General features: G+C 36.7%; 1 protein-coding gene and 1 pseudogene across 1 annotated transcript in view; one reads left to right on the top strand and one right to left on the bottom strand.

Moving 5' to 3' along the window:
• Window positions 1-62: 62 nt before the first annotated feature.
• GOLPH3L (golgi phosphoprotein 3 like) overlaps window positions 63-17,915 on the top strand; it is a 50,449-nt gene continuing 32,596 nt past the window's right edge. Inside the window, exons 1-2 of the mRNA XM_027534411.1 lie at window positions 63-263; window positions 2,325-2,519. Coding sequence (XP_027390212.1) covers window positions 2,337-2,519 — 183 coding nt within the window. The 5' untranslated portion in view covers window positions 63-263; window positions 2,325-2,336. The remainder of the gene's footprint in view (window positions 264-2,324; window positions 2,520-17,915) is intronic.
• Window positions 7,764-8,126, bottom strand: LOC113887333 (annotated as a pseudogene).

Raw genomic sequence — 17,915 nt, forward strand, 5'->3', positions numbered from 1 at the left:
CTCTAATTGGCTGAACTCAACCTTGGAGGTTCCTGATTGGTCCAATGAAGAAACACCAAGGTAGGTTGCCTAGTGATCCTGAGGAAGCTGATGTGTTATTCCTTCTCTGCATCGAATCATCAGGAAGTTTGTTCTCTCTGCGTGGCTGAGAAGTTTTTCACCTAGCAGGACGGGGGTAGGGGGTGGGGGTGGGGACAAATGTCCCCATAAAATAGAGCGCAAGCTGCAACCTGCGTTTGGCTGTAACCCAGGAGTAACGTCAGGTAAGCAACGGGGGAAATACATATAACGTCCAAAAAAATCCCTCCAAATATTTTACTTTATGGAGAGAAGGAGGTTTATATTTAATTTTGGGGCCATCGGTTTTGTTTGTTTGTTTTTTAATAGGCTTTTTAACTAGTAAATGTCCAGGGGTGATTAATTCGTCGAAGAAAATCCCCACTCCTTTTTTTTTTTTTTTTTTGCCCCGAAGATACTAAGTTTCTTGGATTAGAAAATAAACCCTATTCACAGTGCCAGATAGGGTTAGTGCCCGTAAGCATTTATTTCATGGTTCTCTTTTTTCACTCTTACGCCTGCCTCCCACCAAGAATTATTTGAAATACAGCCTTGAACAAAGAATCTTTTGTAAGTCACTTTATTTATCTTTTAAATATTCTCATGCATTTCTGAGTATTCATTTTAATCAGTGTATATTTGTCGAGCAGTTACAACGTAAAGACATTTGTGCTATTTGCTATGGAGAATATAAAAACCCAAGAAGACAATATCCCTGCCCTCAAGAAGTTTACAGTTTAGAGGCAGCCATACCAAAAGAAAGACTATAACAAATACTTTAAAGGAAGTAAGTATAAATAAAGTTGTTTGAAAGTACAGCTGAGAGAGAGACCTAGCCATGGGACACCGGGTAATGGAAAAGCAGATTTCCCTGAAGGCTTTACAGTGGGTCCTCAGTAAGACTTCAAAGAATGAGTAGAATTTAGAGAGGAAGGGAAGGGGGAGAGACTCCATCCTCTACAAAGAAAGGCATGACCTGTTTGTGAAATGCCTTAACAGTACCTTTGGAGTAATGGGAAATATTGCTAGAAGATAGAATGAGATCCAGTCACAGAGGCTCTTGAATGTGCTCTTTTGACCTTGAAAAAGCTATTCTTTTCAATAATTGCTGGTTTAAAATACTTACTGTACTTTACCTTAAGAACTGGCATTTAGGTTAATGTAAAGTATGCTAATTTTAAACTTTATCACACATAATAGTGGAATTTTTTTGACTGTAGGTTTTTAAAATGGCTGTTGTCAGTCACTCAGTCGTGTCCAACTCTTTGGGCTCTTTGTGATCCCATGAACTGCATCACACCACAATTCCCTGCCCTTCACCATCTCCCAGAGTTTGCTCAAACTCATGTCTGTTGAGTCGGTGATGCCATCCAACCATCTCATCCTCTGTGGCCCCTTCTCCTCTTGCCCTCAATCTTTCCCACCATCAGGGTCTTTTCCAGTGAGTCAGCTCTTCACATCAGGTGGCCAAATGAACTCCATGAACAGTATGAAAAGGCAAAAAAAAAAAAAAAAAACAACCTGTAGTGCATGATATAAAAAGGCTGATTTTTTTTGTAATTGAAAAAGAATTTGCTAATCTTTTAACATTCTCTTGCCAGTACTTTTTGTTGTCACCTGTTTATGTATTTGCAAGATGATTAGGAATAGAGATGAAAGTTTTTAGCTATATGGAAATGCTATACATGATATTCTGAGTGTTATTCTCTAGACTGATGATCTCCAAAGTGGTTGCATGAAATGAATCATTTGAGTTTGGGAAGGAAGTATTAGAACATGTATTTCTATTTAGTTTTTCTTAATTTTTTTTTTTACTAATTTTTGTGGTTTATAATGCATCATTGAATATTTTTAGAAATTATATATAAATTACTGTATGCTCTTTGGAGCCAGATGCTCACATTTTTTTGCTGTTCCATATTATTTAACTTGTGGAGAATCCATTTTGTGAAAGGAATCACAATAATGGAAATTCTCTCCTAGGTTATAGGTTATGCACAAGAAATCAGCAGGCTTAAAAAACAATATCATTTCTCCTGGTCTTTAGAATTACTGATTTGATTTCTTGTCAGTGCTTCCAGTGCAGTTCAACTTGTTATACTTTGGAAAAGATACTGTGTTATCTACCTAATTTTTTCTGGTCGTTACTCCTTCCTTCCTTTCTCATTTAAGTTTGTTAATATTTCTTACATTTTTAGTATGCATGCATTAATATCTAGATGTTTATTTACACAAGCATACATATATTTTTTCATCACCCTCTCCAGAAACAGGTGAGAATGACCACCTTAACTCACCGGGCCCGTCGTACTGAAGTGGGAAAGAATTCTGAAAAGAAGGTAGAAAGTGAGGAAAACGTGAATCAAGACCGAAATCAAGACAATGAGGACATTGGAGACTCTAAGGATATCCGCCTCACCCTTATGGAAGAAGTATTGCTCCTGGGACTAAAAGATAAAGAGGTAATGTAGTTCGGTTTGCTTGGCTGTCTCAAAGACTTAAGTATTGGAATGTTTTTAAGAAGTATCTGATAAAATATTTTCATTAATGCTAGACTGGCCTTAGAATTGTGCTTCAGCCATCTGGGGCATGGGGAAGTCTGGGAGGATGGCTGATTCTTGGAAGGTAAAATCAGAAGTAAAATCACTTGAAGTGTAATTACAGAATTACTCCAAAATTTTAAAATACAACACAGTGTAAAGTGTTTGTAGTTTCCGAAGTGAGATTGATGGTGAAATGACCTCTTACTAAACTAAGAAAGAGGACCCACACACATTGAAGTCTTCTTGAGCTTTAGGGAGAAAAGTCTTTTAAATGAAAAGACAAGGAACATGTGTGGTTAGCTGCTTACAAAAATAAATAGTGGGTAGGTTTCTTATAATACAGTAAGAATAACTTCCATTCTGTGGATCTTTAGAAGTTAAAGATCAACAATTGATGAGGATTATTTTAGAAAATATTTTAAAATTAATTGCAGCTTTCTCTTTTTTCTAGTTTTTCCCTTATTAATAGAACATTTATTTTATATTGAAATTAGTTTTGAGATAGCAAGTCTTGTGATATAATCAAATATTTTTTTCACTTTTCTACTAGTAGTATACATTATCCTTCATTTGTGATTTAACTATTTATTGTGTTTTTCCTTCACTTTCCTCCCTTATGAAGAGGTTATAAAGATATGTAAGTAATATTTTAAACAGTCTACTTCCTTTTCAAGAAGACTTTGGTAAATATAAAAAAGGCATATTTATTATTGCCCTCAGTTTTGAAAACATCAAATTTAAATGTTACTTTATATTAAAAAAATACTAAATGTGGCTTTGATAATTGTCCTTAGATAGAAATGAATTGGCTACATACATCGAGTAATATCTCTTCTTTACTACACTGACTCCTCAACTTGAGAATACCCTTGTTTTACTTTGTATTATGCTATTTTATTTTTTTTTCTCTATCACTGTTTTCCCTCTTCTGTTTTTCGTCATGTCAAATTACCAACTTGAACAAGATTACAAGACATTATAGACATTATAGCCTGTGTATTGTTAAAACTAATACTAGAGACATGCCCCTATGTACTTGGCCAAGACACAAATATACCAGAAAATCTTGCCTGGAAGTATATTTTCCTGTTTGCTGAGAAGGTTGGTGAGGCTCTAGTTTTATAAAAGTTAAATGAAAAAGCAAAACTGACTCTCTAAGACAAAGTCAGAATAGGTCTGAAGATTAGGTGGTATAAAAATTTTGAGATGTTTACATAGTGCCTCAGAAACATTCACTGACTGTAAAAGAAGAACATATTAGATATAAAAACTGTTTTGTTTGGTTTAGTTTTGAATAGGAATGATTAATTTCCTGCTGAATCTAGATACTAGAATTTTTGCTTCGGTTCTGTAGCAAAACTTACTTTGGACTTGTCTTTTGGACACAGAAACTTGTGTTTCTGAGTTTATAATAGTTAATATAAACTTAAGGAAATAGGATAAAAAAATAAAGAAGTTTGTTTAGAGAGATGATCATAGTGGTGTTCGATATACTGGTAAAACACTGTGCAAGATGGGTAGATACTATCCACCTTTTGAATTGTTCTAATTTTATTTGGGGAGATAGTTGATAAATTTTTAGCTTTCAGTTGACTCAAAAAGAATGAGAAATGATAAATCCTCAGGCATACAAAAATAGGAGAAGTCAAACTTTCTGGTTTATTAAAGTTGTAATAGCTGTTCCAAAATGCCAGTAGCATAACTAGCTCTAAAAATACTACATTGATTTCCAGCTCAACTTATTTTCTTATCTCTCAAACCACTTGTTGATTTATTTAATCAAGATTTAATGTGCTTAGCATTATACAGGGCTTCCCAGGTGGTGCTAGTGGTAAAGAATCTGCCTGCCAGTGTAGGAGGCGCGATTTGATCCCTGGGTTGGGAAGATCCTCTAGAGCAGGAAATGGCAACCCACTCCAGTATTTTTGCCTGGAAAATCCCATGGACAGAGGAACCTGGCGGGCTATAGTCCACAGGGTTGCAGAGAGTCAGACACGACTGAGCAATTAAGCATGGCATAGCATTATACAGATAGTAAGGTAAATATAAAATAATACATTATCCCTGTCCTCAAGAAATGTGCATTCTAGCTGGGGGAACAAGATCTATATCCTTTTAAAAATGAAGTTATCCAAAGCTCCAACAACAGCAGAATGGATAAAAATGAATCATTCATTTACTTAAATGAGTATAAATATATTTTATATAAAGAATGAAAATGAACATTATTACAAAACATGTATGATTTTCATATAATGTTCAGCAAAGGAAGCCAGACACAAAAGAATACATATTGTATGATTATATGTATATAAGTTTCAAAAAACTAAGCTATGATGCTTGGGGTTGCATATTTAGGTGGTAAAATTATACAGAAAAGGGGATTACCATATTTGTTAGGGTAGTGGTTACCTTTTTGTGAGAAGTAGAGGAGGAGGGAGTGTTAGTGATTAGAAAAGAGCATGAAGGGGTTTTTCTAACAGTTTTCTGTTTCTCTACTTGGAGAAAATTTCATAGATATTCACCTAGGGATAAATCATTGAGCATTTCACTTTTATGTACTCTGTTCTGTGTGCATTATATTTCACAATTCAAAAGATTTTTAAAGTAAATAACAATTTAAAAAAAAATAAGTTTTTCCATGTTAGAACAGTAAGTGCAGAGGAAGTTGGAGAGAAGAAGGATCATCATAGGTTGGAATAATTTGGGGAAGAACAAAAGGCAGCGAAGGACCTTTAAGAATGGGTGTTATGTTTGAACGCTTAGTTGTGTGACTCTTGGAGACCCATTGGACTGTAACCTGCCAGGTTCCTCTGTCCATGGGATTTTTTAGGCAAGAATAGTGCCATTTCCTCCTCTAGGGGATCTTCCCAACGCAAGGATCAAACCCAGACTCCTATGTCTCCTGCATTGCAGGCAGATTCTTTATCTACTGAGCTATTAGGGAAGCCCATGCTGCTGCTGCTGCTGCTGCTGAGTCGCTTCAGTTGTGTCCGACTCTGTGCGACCCCATAGACAGCAGCCACCAGGCTCCCCCATCCCTGGGATTCTCCAGGCAAGAACACTGGTTGCCATTTCCTTCTCCAGTGCATAAAAGTGAAAAGTGAAAGTGAAGTCACTCAGTCGTGTCCGAATCTTAGCAACCCCATGGACTGCAGCCTACCAGGCTCCTCCATCCATGGGATTTTCCAGGCAAGAGTACTGGAGTGGGGTGCCACCGCCTTCTCTGCGGGGAAGCCCATAGATTTACATAAATGGAGAGAATGGAACTCATCAACTTCTGGATGAGTTACCAATGGTATCTTGAGCTTGATGAATTTGGGAGATAATTGAGTACCAGTATGACTAAAATATGTACTTCCCTGGTGACTCTGTGGTAAAGAATCTGCCTGCAATGCAGGAGACATGGATTCAATCTCTGGATTGGGAAGATCCCCTGGAGAAGGAAATGGCAACCTACTCCAGTATTCTTGCCAGGAAAGTTCTATGGACAGAGGAGCCTGGGGGGCTACAGTACGTGGGGTCACGAAAGAGTCAGAAACAACTTAGCTGCTAAAACAACAACCCAAAACAGCGATTGAAGCAGGTGGTATTCTTAGAAAACAGTGATCTCATTGTTTTCTCAAAATTGACAAATTAGATTCAGATCAGAGTAGAAATGATTTTGAGTGCCAGGCAAGACTTGTAGACTCTTTCCTTTAAGTAAAAGGGAATCAACCTAATGAAAACAGCAACATCCATTTCATTTTTGTGTTTAGTTGGAGAATATTTTTGCTCTATTTTCTTTGGTATGTGTTTTGAGTATATGTTTTGGTATATGTGTAATTTCATGTTTTTACATCATTTGTTTGTGACATGTCAAAAAAAAATTCTTAAATGTTAACCTTTGCATCCCAAAGTTAACTTTTGCTGAAGATTTCCATTAAATTTTCTGTGTAGAACCTAATGCTATAACTTTTTTAGATTATATTTTAAAAAGCTGTAAGAAAATAACATAATGAGACTAATATTTCAAGAATTGTAAGCCTAGAAAGAAATTATAGTAGGTTTTATAACGGCAACCCACTCCAGTACTCTTGCCTGGAAAATCCCATGGATAGAGGGGCCTGGTGGGCTGCAGTCCATGGGGTTGCTAAGAGTCGGACACGACTGAGCGACTTCACTTTCACTTTTCACTTTCATGCATTGGAGAAAGAAATGGCAACCCACTCCAGTGTTCTTGCCTGGAGAATCCCAGGGATGGGGGAGCCTGGTGGGCTGCCGTCCATGGGGTCGCACAGAGTCGGACACAACTGAAGCGACTTAGCAGCAGCAGATAGTCAAGTTGCTTGTGAAATATTACTGTCATACTTTCTCAAAATTCTTCTGAGGAGTAGCTGCCATAGACTGGTTTAAGATATTAAGCTTCATTGTCTTATGAAATCAGGAAATTTAAATACATGTTGAAGAGTCTAACCTTTCAAATACATTTAAAATTAGATATTTCCTCAGTTCAATAACACTCAGCTTAACTGAGAAAATTAAACTTGAGTACACCAAAATAAAATAGGTTTATTTCCTGTTGAAATCAAGATCCTGTTTGTTATTATCGCCTTTGTTAAAAGTTTTTTTATAGATACTAATATTGACTTATGGACAGCTAGCGCTTTAATTTTTTTTTTTTAAATATAACTAAAGAACATTTATTTGTTTTTCACCAAGATTTTATCTTGAGGACGTAACTAAACTGCGCCTCCACTCCCCACCCCAATTTGAAGGAGGATTAGTACAGTGGATGTTATAAAGCAGGTATGAGCAGTTTGAGGGACCGGAACCGAAGTTAACTGACAAAAACCAACTTCCATCTAAATCATCATAAAAATGTTTAAGTAAAAAAACGGGGGGGAAAGGGGTTTTCAGATTAAACAAGATCATCATATTTTATCTAATACATTCAATTCTGGCTGCTGCTGCTAAGTCGCCTCAGTCGTGTCCGACTCTGTGTGACCCCATGGACTGCAGCCCACCAGGCTCCTCCATCCATGGGATTCTCCAGGCAAGAGTACTGGAGTGGGGTGCCATTGCCTTCTCAGTCAATTCTGGCTAGGGTATACCAAAATGGAAACAGGATAACTATAATACGAAATTTCCATTACAGCACACTGCACACACCTGTGTTCCAAGCCCACTCCCATTCCCCTAATGCTCCCAAACTCAACTATTTCCCAGCCTATTGGGCCTGTTGACAAAGGAGCATGTAGATCTTCTCTTTAATCCAGTCTTTGTTATAAGGCTGGTATATCTGGGTATCAGCTCGGTAAACAAGGCATCTGAGACCTGCCAGGTCATCAATAAAATCAAACAACTGACTGATATCATATGTGATAGAGGGGCTGTTGGGATTCATTCTCTTCAGATGTTCTTCATACATTTTACAAACACCTTCCATACACTCATTCACAGATTCATAGTCAGCATAAGTTCTGCCTTCTGGCCTCTGGTAGGCTGTACCAGCAAGATGGTGTGAGACATCGCGCCAAAGTCTCCCGCTGTAGCCGATGCCGACTCCGCCACCGCACCTAATGCTTTAATTAAATTGCTAGTATATTTTAAATTTCTCCTTTATGAAAATCTTTATAATTAAGTCACCTATAAGAAGCGTGAACCTACTAATGCTTTTGACTTTTGGTCATAATCTTTTAAATTTGGATAGTGTTTTTTAACCCTCTTCCCTTCCTTGCAAAACTCTATCTTAATGCCATTTATTGATTACTTATATGCACTCTAAAATCAACTGCAATGGTGATAGCAGCCATGAAATTAGAAGACAATTGCTTCTTGGAAGGAAAGCTATGACAAATCTAGACAGTGTATTATAAAGCAAAGACATCACCTTGCCCACAAAGATCCATATAGTCAAGGCTATATGGTCTTTCAGGTAGTCATGTATAGATGTGAGAGTTGAACCATAAAGAAGGCAGAGCACCAAAGAATTGATGTTTTCAAACTGTGGTGCCAGAGAAGACTCTTGAGAGCCACTTGGACTGCAAGGAGATCAAACCAGTCGGTCCTAAAGGAAATCAACCCTGAATACTCATTGGAAGAACTGATGCTGAAGCTGAAGCTCCAATATTTTGGCTACCTGATGGGAAGAGTGGACTCATTGGAAAAGATCCTGATGCTGGGAAGCACTGAAGGCAGAGGGAGAAGAGGGCGACAGAGGATGAGATGGTTGGATGGCATCACTGATTCAGTGGACGTGAACTTGGGCAAACTCCGGGAGATGGTGAGGGACAGGGAGACCTGGCGTGCTGCAGCCCATTGTGTTGCAGTCAGACGTGACTCAGTGACTGAACAACAACAACTATGCAATGTAACATAAAAGCTTTTCACCATATTTCTCATCTCACTGGAGTAAAAATTGACAGTATTGTTCACTGGTATTATGAAAATGTGTTTTCTTTTTTTAATTTTTATTTATTTCTTCTTGGTTGTGCTATGTCTTTGTTGCTGCACGTGGGCTTTGTCTGGTTACAGAGAGCTGAAGGTGGGAGGAAGGGGTTACTCTCTAGTTGCAGTGTGCAGTCTTATTGTGGTGGCTTCACTTCTTGCTGAACAAGGCCTCTAGGCACGTAGGCTTCAGTAGTTGTGATGCACAGGCTTAGTTGCCCTGGAGCATGTGGAATCTTCCTGGCTAGGGGTCAAACTGGTATCCCTTGCCTTGCACTGAACCACTGAACCACGAAGAAAGTCCCCTGGAAATACATTTTCATTCATTTGTTTAGTCACCAAAAATCTATTGAATATCTCGTATATGTCAAGTGCTGGATATTAGAAGAAAACAAAAACAATAGTCCCAGCTTTTGAGATTATTTATAGTCTATGACCTGAGAGTGGTTGGAGAAGTTAGGAGAGGGGTCAGAAAAGTCAGCAGACTGTTGCGCTACAGTGAGATATATGCATACTATATTCTGAGCACTGAGGGAACAGAGACGAAAGATACCTAACTTGGATAGGTATGGAAAATAATAGGTGGGAGAGGGAAAGAGAAAAGATATTGGGTAAGACTTATGGGAGGTGATAAGTCTTAATCTGAATTCTGAAGACGTGCAAGAGTTAGTCAGTGAAGAGAGACAGTTTCTAGGAAAAAAGAACATCAGTTGCATGTTTATAATAATTTCAGTGATCCATAACTGGAATAACCACAGATATTTAAATGCATCCCATTTCCTTTAAATGAACTTAGATGTTTTAAAGAAGTACCAGAGCTGGACATCCAGTTGTGTGTTTTATTGTTTAACTTTTCAAAAATTATAAAATACAACCCATCCAAAAAGTGTTTAAAACACATATATAAAATTTAACAAGTAGTTTTAAACACTCATGTGGCTGTCTTAATTGCAACATGTGGAGTCTTTAGTTGCGGCATGTGAACCCTTGGTTGAGACATGGGATCTAGTTCCCTGACCAGGGATTGAACCTGCATTCACTATATCCGGAGCATAGTGTCTTAGCCACTGAACCACCAAGGAAGTCCCCCAAAACAAACACTCATGTAACCACCAGCAATAGAACATTGTCAGCATCCTAGAAGCATCATCTTGTGCCCTTCCCTAATCACATGCTGCCCTGCCTCCCTATAGTTTTAACATGTATAAATCCTTAAACAATATATTTCAGTCTTGCTTGTTTCTTAAACTTTATGTTTTGGGGTTATACTGTCATGTATTCTTTTGTTCAGTTATGTTCGAAATCCATCCATATTGTTGAATATAATTTAATTCAGTTCATTACAGTGTAGTATTTGATTATATGAATATATGGCCATTCTACTAGTAAATGGACACTCAGGAGTCCATTATGAATAGTGCTGCTAACAATATTCTTGTACTTTTACCAATTATGTTCTTTCAAACAATGTCACCATTCATACCTATAAAAAATGATAAACTGAATAAAACTTTCACTTTAAATTATAAATCTAAAATATGTTAATGCTTATCTTTTCAAACTTACTAATGATCCTTCATCAATTGTAATTTACTCATTATTTATTAGCAATGGGAGATTGGAAGTGCCAATTTTTTTAAAGCTGGTTAAAAAAATAATCTCAGTGAACAATCTGTAAGTTAAAAACAAAATCAGCTGCAATAAGTTAGTATACAACTTGTGGATGAATGGCTATAGGTGGAGAAAATTGCTCCTCTTTGAAAGTTGCTCAGTCCAAAAACATTTTATTACAATCAAAAGATTAAAAGTGTAATTTATAATTTAGGTCACAACCTGGTCTTTTAGTTTCCTGATTGCACAAAATGAACAATAAATCTCTTGTCACTAGTACTGCCATTGTGAATAGGGCAAGTGTATCAGAAAGACTCGTTTGTCAGCTTTTATGGTTTTAACGTAGGCTGTTACCCAAAAAAAAGAACTTCTGTTTTGCTCTTTTTTTTTTTTTTTTTAATGTCTAGTCAAGTGATCCCAAAGGATTATTTACTGTTGGTTCAAAAGGTAATAAACTGGGAGACCAAAGTCCTATTTTAACAGTAGGAAAATATAATTTAAGCTGTTTCATTGAGAGCCTCCTCTGTATATGTTCCCCAGTACCCAAATGCATGCTGTTTTAACATTTCTGGTATTGACGTTAAGACAAAAGCCATCCACTTAAATTTGGACTTTTGGCTCTGACCACTGCTTCTGTAAACTTGATGTGAGCCATTTCATCTCTTTTGTCTCCCTCTTCATATTTTATTAGTATAGCAATAGAGTTTTCAAAAAAGTTTGTGCTTTCTCTTTCTTGATCCTGCACAGCAAATATCATCCTCTCTTTATGGGAGTCAAAGTTAAACTGGAACAATAAATTGTGAAATTTATGTTCAAGTTGAGCATATATATACTGACATGTTTCAATTCTCATTTCCTTTTCTGTATATTCTGTAACTCTTTTCTTTGTTGTTACCATGGGGATTACATTTAACATCCTAATGTTATAACATTTTAAGTTGAATTTATACCAACTTAAATAACACACAGAAACTGCTTCTGTACAGCTCCACCCCACCCCTTTTAGTTATTGATGTTACAAAATTACATCTTTATATACTTTATGCCCTCAAACTTAAACTAATTACGCTGCGTTAGTCTCTTAAATTATGTACAAAACAGAATATAGAATAACAAACTAAAGTTACACCAATACTTGCTTTTAGACTAATGTTTTAAAGTGTATTAGTTTCTTAAATCATGTAGAAAACAAAAAGTGGAATTGCAGATCATTTTTACTATAATACTAGCTTTTGTAATTGTCCATGTGTTCACTGACATCTTTATTTCTTCATACTGCTTTGAGTTACTGTCCAGTGTCCTTTCATTTCTACATGTAGGGTACCCTTTAGTATTTCTTCCAGGGCAGACCTAGTGGTAAGGGACTCCCTGAGCTTTTGTTTATCTGGAAATTTTTTAATTTCTCCTTCATTTTTGAAAGATAATTTTGCTGGATAGAGAATTCTTGGTTGACAGGTGTTTTTCCCCCCCTTTTTAGAATTTTGAATATATTAGCCCATTGCCTTCTGGTTTCTGAAGTTTCTGATGAGAAATCTGTTGATAATCTTATTGAGGCTCTCTTGTATGGGACGAGTGGCTTCTCTTCTATTGCATTCAAGATTCTCTCTTTGTCTTTGACTTTCAGCCATTTGATTTTAATGTGCCTCTGTGCATATGTTTGAGTTCATTCTATTTGGAGTTCATTGAGCTTCTGGATGTTTATATGCATACCTTTTTATCAAACTTGGGAAATTTTAGACCATTATTTCTTCAAATAATCTCTCTGCCCCTTTTGCTCTCTTCTTCTTGTATACCCAAAGTGTGTATGTTGGTTTACTTTTGTTGATAACCCACAATTCCCTGGGATATGTTCATTATTCTTCAATCTTTTTTCTTTCTGTTCCTCAGACTCAATAATTTCCATTTGTCCTATCTCCAGGTATGTTAATTCTTCTTTCTGCCTGCTCAAATCTTCCTTTAAATCCCTCTAGTAAATTTTTATTTCAGTAATTATACTTTTAGTTCTAGAATTCCTTTTTGATTTATTTTTAGGTTTTCATGTCTCTTTACTGATATTTCCATTGTCTTCATACATTATTTTCCTGACTTTCTATATATCTTCCTTTAGTTATTTGAGAATCTTTTGTTTTAAAGTATTATTTACTAGGTCTGTCATCTGGTCTTTCTGGAACAGTTTCTATTGGTTTTTTTTTTTTTTTTCCCTTTGAGTGATACTGAACTGTTTCTTTGTATATCTTATGATTTTTTGACTGAAAATTGGACATTTGAGTGTAATGATAGGTAACTCTGGAAATCAGATTTGCTGGGTTTGCTGGGTTTTGTTTTTTCAGATTTATTTAGGTGTAACTGAAAAAATTGTGAAATTAAGTATACACATGATGATTTTGTATATGTATACATTGCAATAAGATTACCCCATCACATTAATTAACACACCCATCACCTGATGTATATTTACCTTTGTGTCTGTGTATGAGAGAACATTTATTCTCTTAGCAAATTTTGGTTATACAGTACAGTGACATCAGATACACATCACCATATATAAAATAAATAAGAATTTACTGTATAGCACAGCGAACTATATTCAGTATCTTATAATAACCTAATGGAAAAGAATCAGAAAAAAGGAAATATCTATATCTATCTAACCAAATCACTTTGTTATATATCTGAAACTAACACAAAATTGTAAATCAAGTGTACTTTAAGAAAAAGTAGATAGCAATATAGTGTTGTCGATATAGTCACCGTGGTATACATCAGAACCTTATTCATTATGTAACTTAAAGTTTGTACCCTTTTACTAACCTCTCCCTGTTTCCCTCTACTTCCCAATCCCTGGCAACCACTTTTCTACTCTCTGTTTCTAGGAGCTCAGTTTGTTTGTTTTTAATTTTACATGTCAGTGATACCGTGTGGTGTTTATCTCTCTCTCTGGCTTATTTCACCTCCAGGTGAAATATCTCTGGGGCATAATGCCCTCCAGATTCATTCATGTTGTCACAAGTGACTGGATTTCTGTCTTTTTTTAAGACTGAGTAATATTTTTTTCCTTGATCCATTTACCCATTGATAGACACTTAGATTGTTTCCATATTTTGGCTATTGTGAAAAATGCTGCAGTTTAATACAGATATCGTTTTGCAATAGTGGTTTTGTTTCCTTTGTATATATACACAGAGGTGGAATTGCTGGATCATATGGTAATCCTGTTTGTAATTTCTTGAGAAACCGCCACACTGTTTTCCATAGTTGCTATACCAGTTTACATTCCCACCAACAGTATACAGAAATTCCCTTTTCCCACATTCTTGCTAACATTTGTTATCTCATCTTTTAAATAATAGCCATTCTCACAGGTATGAATTGTTATCTCATTGTGGTTTTTTTAAATTAACTTATTTAAATTAATTTATTTGGCTGCATCAGGTCTTAGTTGCAACACATGTGATCCTTAGTTTCTGTATGCCGGCTCTTAGTTGTGGCATGTGGGATCTAGCTCCTTGACTAGGGATCGAACCCCGATCCCCTGCATTGGGAGCGTGGCATCCCAGCCACTGAACCAACCAGGAAGGTCCCTCATTGTAGTTTTGATTTGTATTTCCCTTATGATTTGTGATGTTGAGCTCCTTTTCATGTGCTTGTGGGCCACTTGTGTATTTTCTTTGGAAAATGTCTGTTCAGGTTCTTTGCCCATTTTTAAATTGCACAATATGGTTTTTTGCTATTGAGTTATATGAGCTCCTTGTATGCTGTGGATGTTAATCACTTATTGGATATATGGTTTGTAAATATTTTCTCCCATTCCATATGTTGCTTTTTCATTTTATTGATGGTTTCCTTTGCTGTGCAGAAGCTTTTTAATTTGACGTAGTCCCCTTTTTTATGTTTTTGCTTTTGTTGCTTGTACTTTTGGCATCAAGTCCAAAAAACCTGGAGAGAGAGCTTCCCCTCTGTGTTTTCTTCTTGTAGTTTTACTGTTTTTCAGGAGTTATGCTTAAGTCTTTAATTCATTTTTAGTTGATTTTTGTGTATGGTGTAGTGCTTTTTTTTTTTTTTTTTTTAATTACTGTGGGCTATCTCTGTGCTGAGAATTAGCCTAAGGTGTAAAATTAAGGTCTTTTCAAATCTTTTCTGAGCCTGTGCCTTTCCTTGGTCATTTACAATAATCTTCTAATTTCCCCTGTGTATGTAGTTGCTTTTGAATGTCCTAGTCTTTGGTATCTGACTCCAAAAAGGAGACAAGAGAAAATGAAGGGGAAGAAAAAGGCATCAACCCTTTAAATCACCTGGCAGTCACTTCAGCCAGAAGGTGAAGGGCTTGCAGCAAACTAGGGAGGTTACAACAATGGTCTCTGTGTCTGCACTTCCATGATCAGAATTCAGTTCCCTATTATTTGGATGGCAGAGTCCATATTGCCTACCCTAGCTCCTACTATAAGCTGCATATAAGCCACATGCATGGCTGCCTGCCATGGGATTAGGGGATGGGAGATGGGTAGCCTATGCTAAACTAAACTTTGAAATTAACTGGAATTAACTGTAATTAGTGATCCGTGGCTTCCCCTGGAAATTGCAAACCTTCAATAGCTTCCCAAGTTCCAAAATCCTTATATCAGACAGATTGTACTGATAAAATTGTGTCTAGGTGGGAAAACAGATTTCTGATACTTCCTATAAGGCAACTTCCCAGAATCCCCACATTTCTTTTTTATATATTCTGGCCATGTTACTATCCCCATAACATGTTAAATTCTGCATTTCTTTACAAAGCCCATTACAAATCAAAAAGTGACCTTGCGATTCTCTAAATTGCCTTGCATTTGTCATACCTCTCAATGTCTTTAGTTACTTCATTTTCTAATAGTCTTATGGGCAATCAAAAAGGTACAAAATTCCAGTTAAAGTCCTGGAGATATAATCTTCACGATGATAACTATAGTTAATAATAGTGTATTGTATATATTAAAGTTGCTGAGAGAGTAGATCTTAAAAGTTCTTGTCACAAGAAAAAAATTGTGATTAACTATGTTTGATGTTGAGATTTATTGCCAGGATCCTTTCACAATGTGTGTGTGTGTGTGTGTGTGTGTGTGTGTGTGTGTGTGTGTGTGTGTATAGCATCATTCGGAGAAGGCAATGGCACACCACTCCAGTACTCTTGCCTGGAAAATCCCATGGACAGAGGAGCCTGGTGGGCTGCCGTCTATGGGGTCGCACAGAGTCGGATGCCACTGAAGTGACTTAGCAGCAGCAGCATAGCATCATTATGTTGTATACCTGAAACTAATGTAAAGTTATATATCAATAAAAGAATAGTATCCATATAAATTTATAATTTAAAAATTGGGAAGTAAAGGAATAAAGATGGGAGAAAGTATAGGAGAGATATTAACTTTATCTTTTATAGTAAGAAGTCAATTAGATATTGTCTAAAATTGAAACATTTGAACAACAAAACTCAAATTCTCAATAATCTGTTTTCTTAACCATAGAAATAAGTCTGTTAGGAAAATCTCTTGTAATAAGAAAATGATTGAAGTTCAGTAATTCCTTCTCTTTGTGTGAAATTTCAGTAAAATTGTATTTATTACATTTTACTTTAAAAATAGCACATGTAGTATGATCACAATAAACTATGGAAAATTCTGAAAGAGATGGGCATACCAGACCACCTGACCTGCCTCCTGAGAAACATGTATGCAGGTCAGGAAGCAACAGTTAGAACTGGACATGGAACAACAGACTAGTTCCAAATAGGAAAAGGAGTACGTCAAGGCTGTATATTGGCACCCTGCTTATTTAACTTATATGCAGAGTACATCATGAGAAATGCTGGGCTGGAAGAAGCACAAGCTGGAGTCAAGATTGCCAGGAGAAATATCAATAACCTCAGATATGCAGATGACACCACCCTTATGGCAGAAAGTGAAGAGGAACTAAAAAGCCTCTTGATGAAAGTGAAAGTGGAGAGTGAAAATTTTGGCTTAAAGCTCAACATTCAGAAAACAAAGATCGTGGCATCCGGTCCCACCACTTCATGGGAAATAGATGGAGAAACAGTGGAAACAGTGTCAGACTTTATCTTTCTGGGCTCCAAAATCACTGCAGATGGTGACTGCAGCCATGAAATTAAAAGACGCTTACTCCTTGGAAGAAAAGTTATGACCAACCTAGATAGCATATTGAAAAGCAGAGACATTACTTTGCCAACAAAAGTCTGTCTAGTCAAGGCTATGGTTTTTCCATTGGTCAAGTATGAATGTGAAAGTTGGACTGTGAAGAAAGCTGAGCACCGATGAATTGATGCTTTTGAACTGTGGTGTTGGAGAAGACTCTTGAGAGCCCCTTGGACTGCAAGGAGACCCAACCAGTCCATTCTGAAGGAGATCAGCCCTGGGATTTCTTTGGAAGGAATGATGCTAAAGCTGAAACTCCAATACTTTGGCCACGTCATGCGAAGAGTTGACTCATTGGAAAAGACTCTGATGCTGGGAGGGATTGGGGGCGGGAGGAGAAGGGGACGACAGAGGATGAGATGGCTGGATGGCATCACCAACTCGATGGACGTGAGTCTGAGTGAACTCAGGGAGATGGTGATGGACAGGGAGGCCTGGCGTGCTGTGATTCATGGGGTCGCAAAGAGTCGGACACGACTAAACGACTGAACTGAACTGAGTATGATTTACTCCATTTTTAAAAAATGTGATGTCACGTTACTTGAAATTGACATAAAGAGGAAATTGAGGTTAACCTGAACATTGCTTTTCTTCGTCACTTACTTTTCATAAATGTCATTTACTGAAAGACCCAAATAAGGTTAAAAAAGAGCTTGTGGAAAACGTAAGACTATGTGTAGACTTTGTTTGGCTCCTAATTCAAACAAACCAATTATCCTAAAAAATGTGTTAAACAATTAATAAAATTTGGAGGCTTACAGAATAGTTTATAATATTTAGGAATTGTTAATTTTTTAGGTGTGATAGTATTGCAGTTTTTGTTTGTTTATTTTTGGCCACACAGCTTGTGGGATCTTAAAGGTTCCCCAACCAGGGATCAAATCCAGGCCCTTGGCAGTGAACGCCAAGTCCTAACCACTGGAACAACAGCGAATTTCCCAAAAATGTTTTTAAAAAAGGGTGTTGGGATCATGTTTTCTTAAATCATGGTCTCATTTTAGGCTATATTCTATTGATTCCTTGTTATGAAAAGTTATGAAATTCTCTCACAGTTTCTTCTACCTCTGTGCCTCAGTATTTTATGAAAATTTAT

The sequence above is a fragment of the Bos indicus x Bos taurus genome, chromosome 3 (genome assembly GCF_003369695.1).
Source record: "Bos indicus x Bos taurus breed Angus x Brahman F1 hybrid chromosome 3, Bos_hybrid_MaternalHap_v2.0, whole genome shotgun sequence".
Lineage (NCBI taxonomy): Eukaryota > Metazoa > Chordata > Mammalia > Artiodactyla > Bovidae > Bos > Bos indicus x Bos taurus.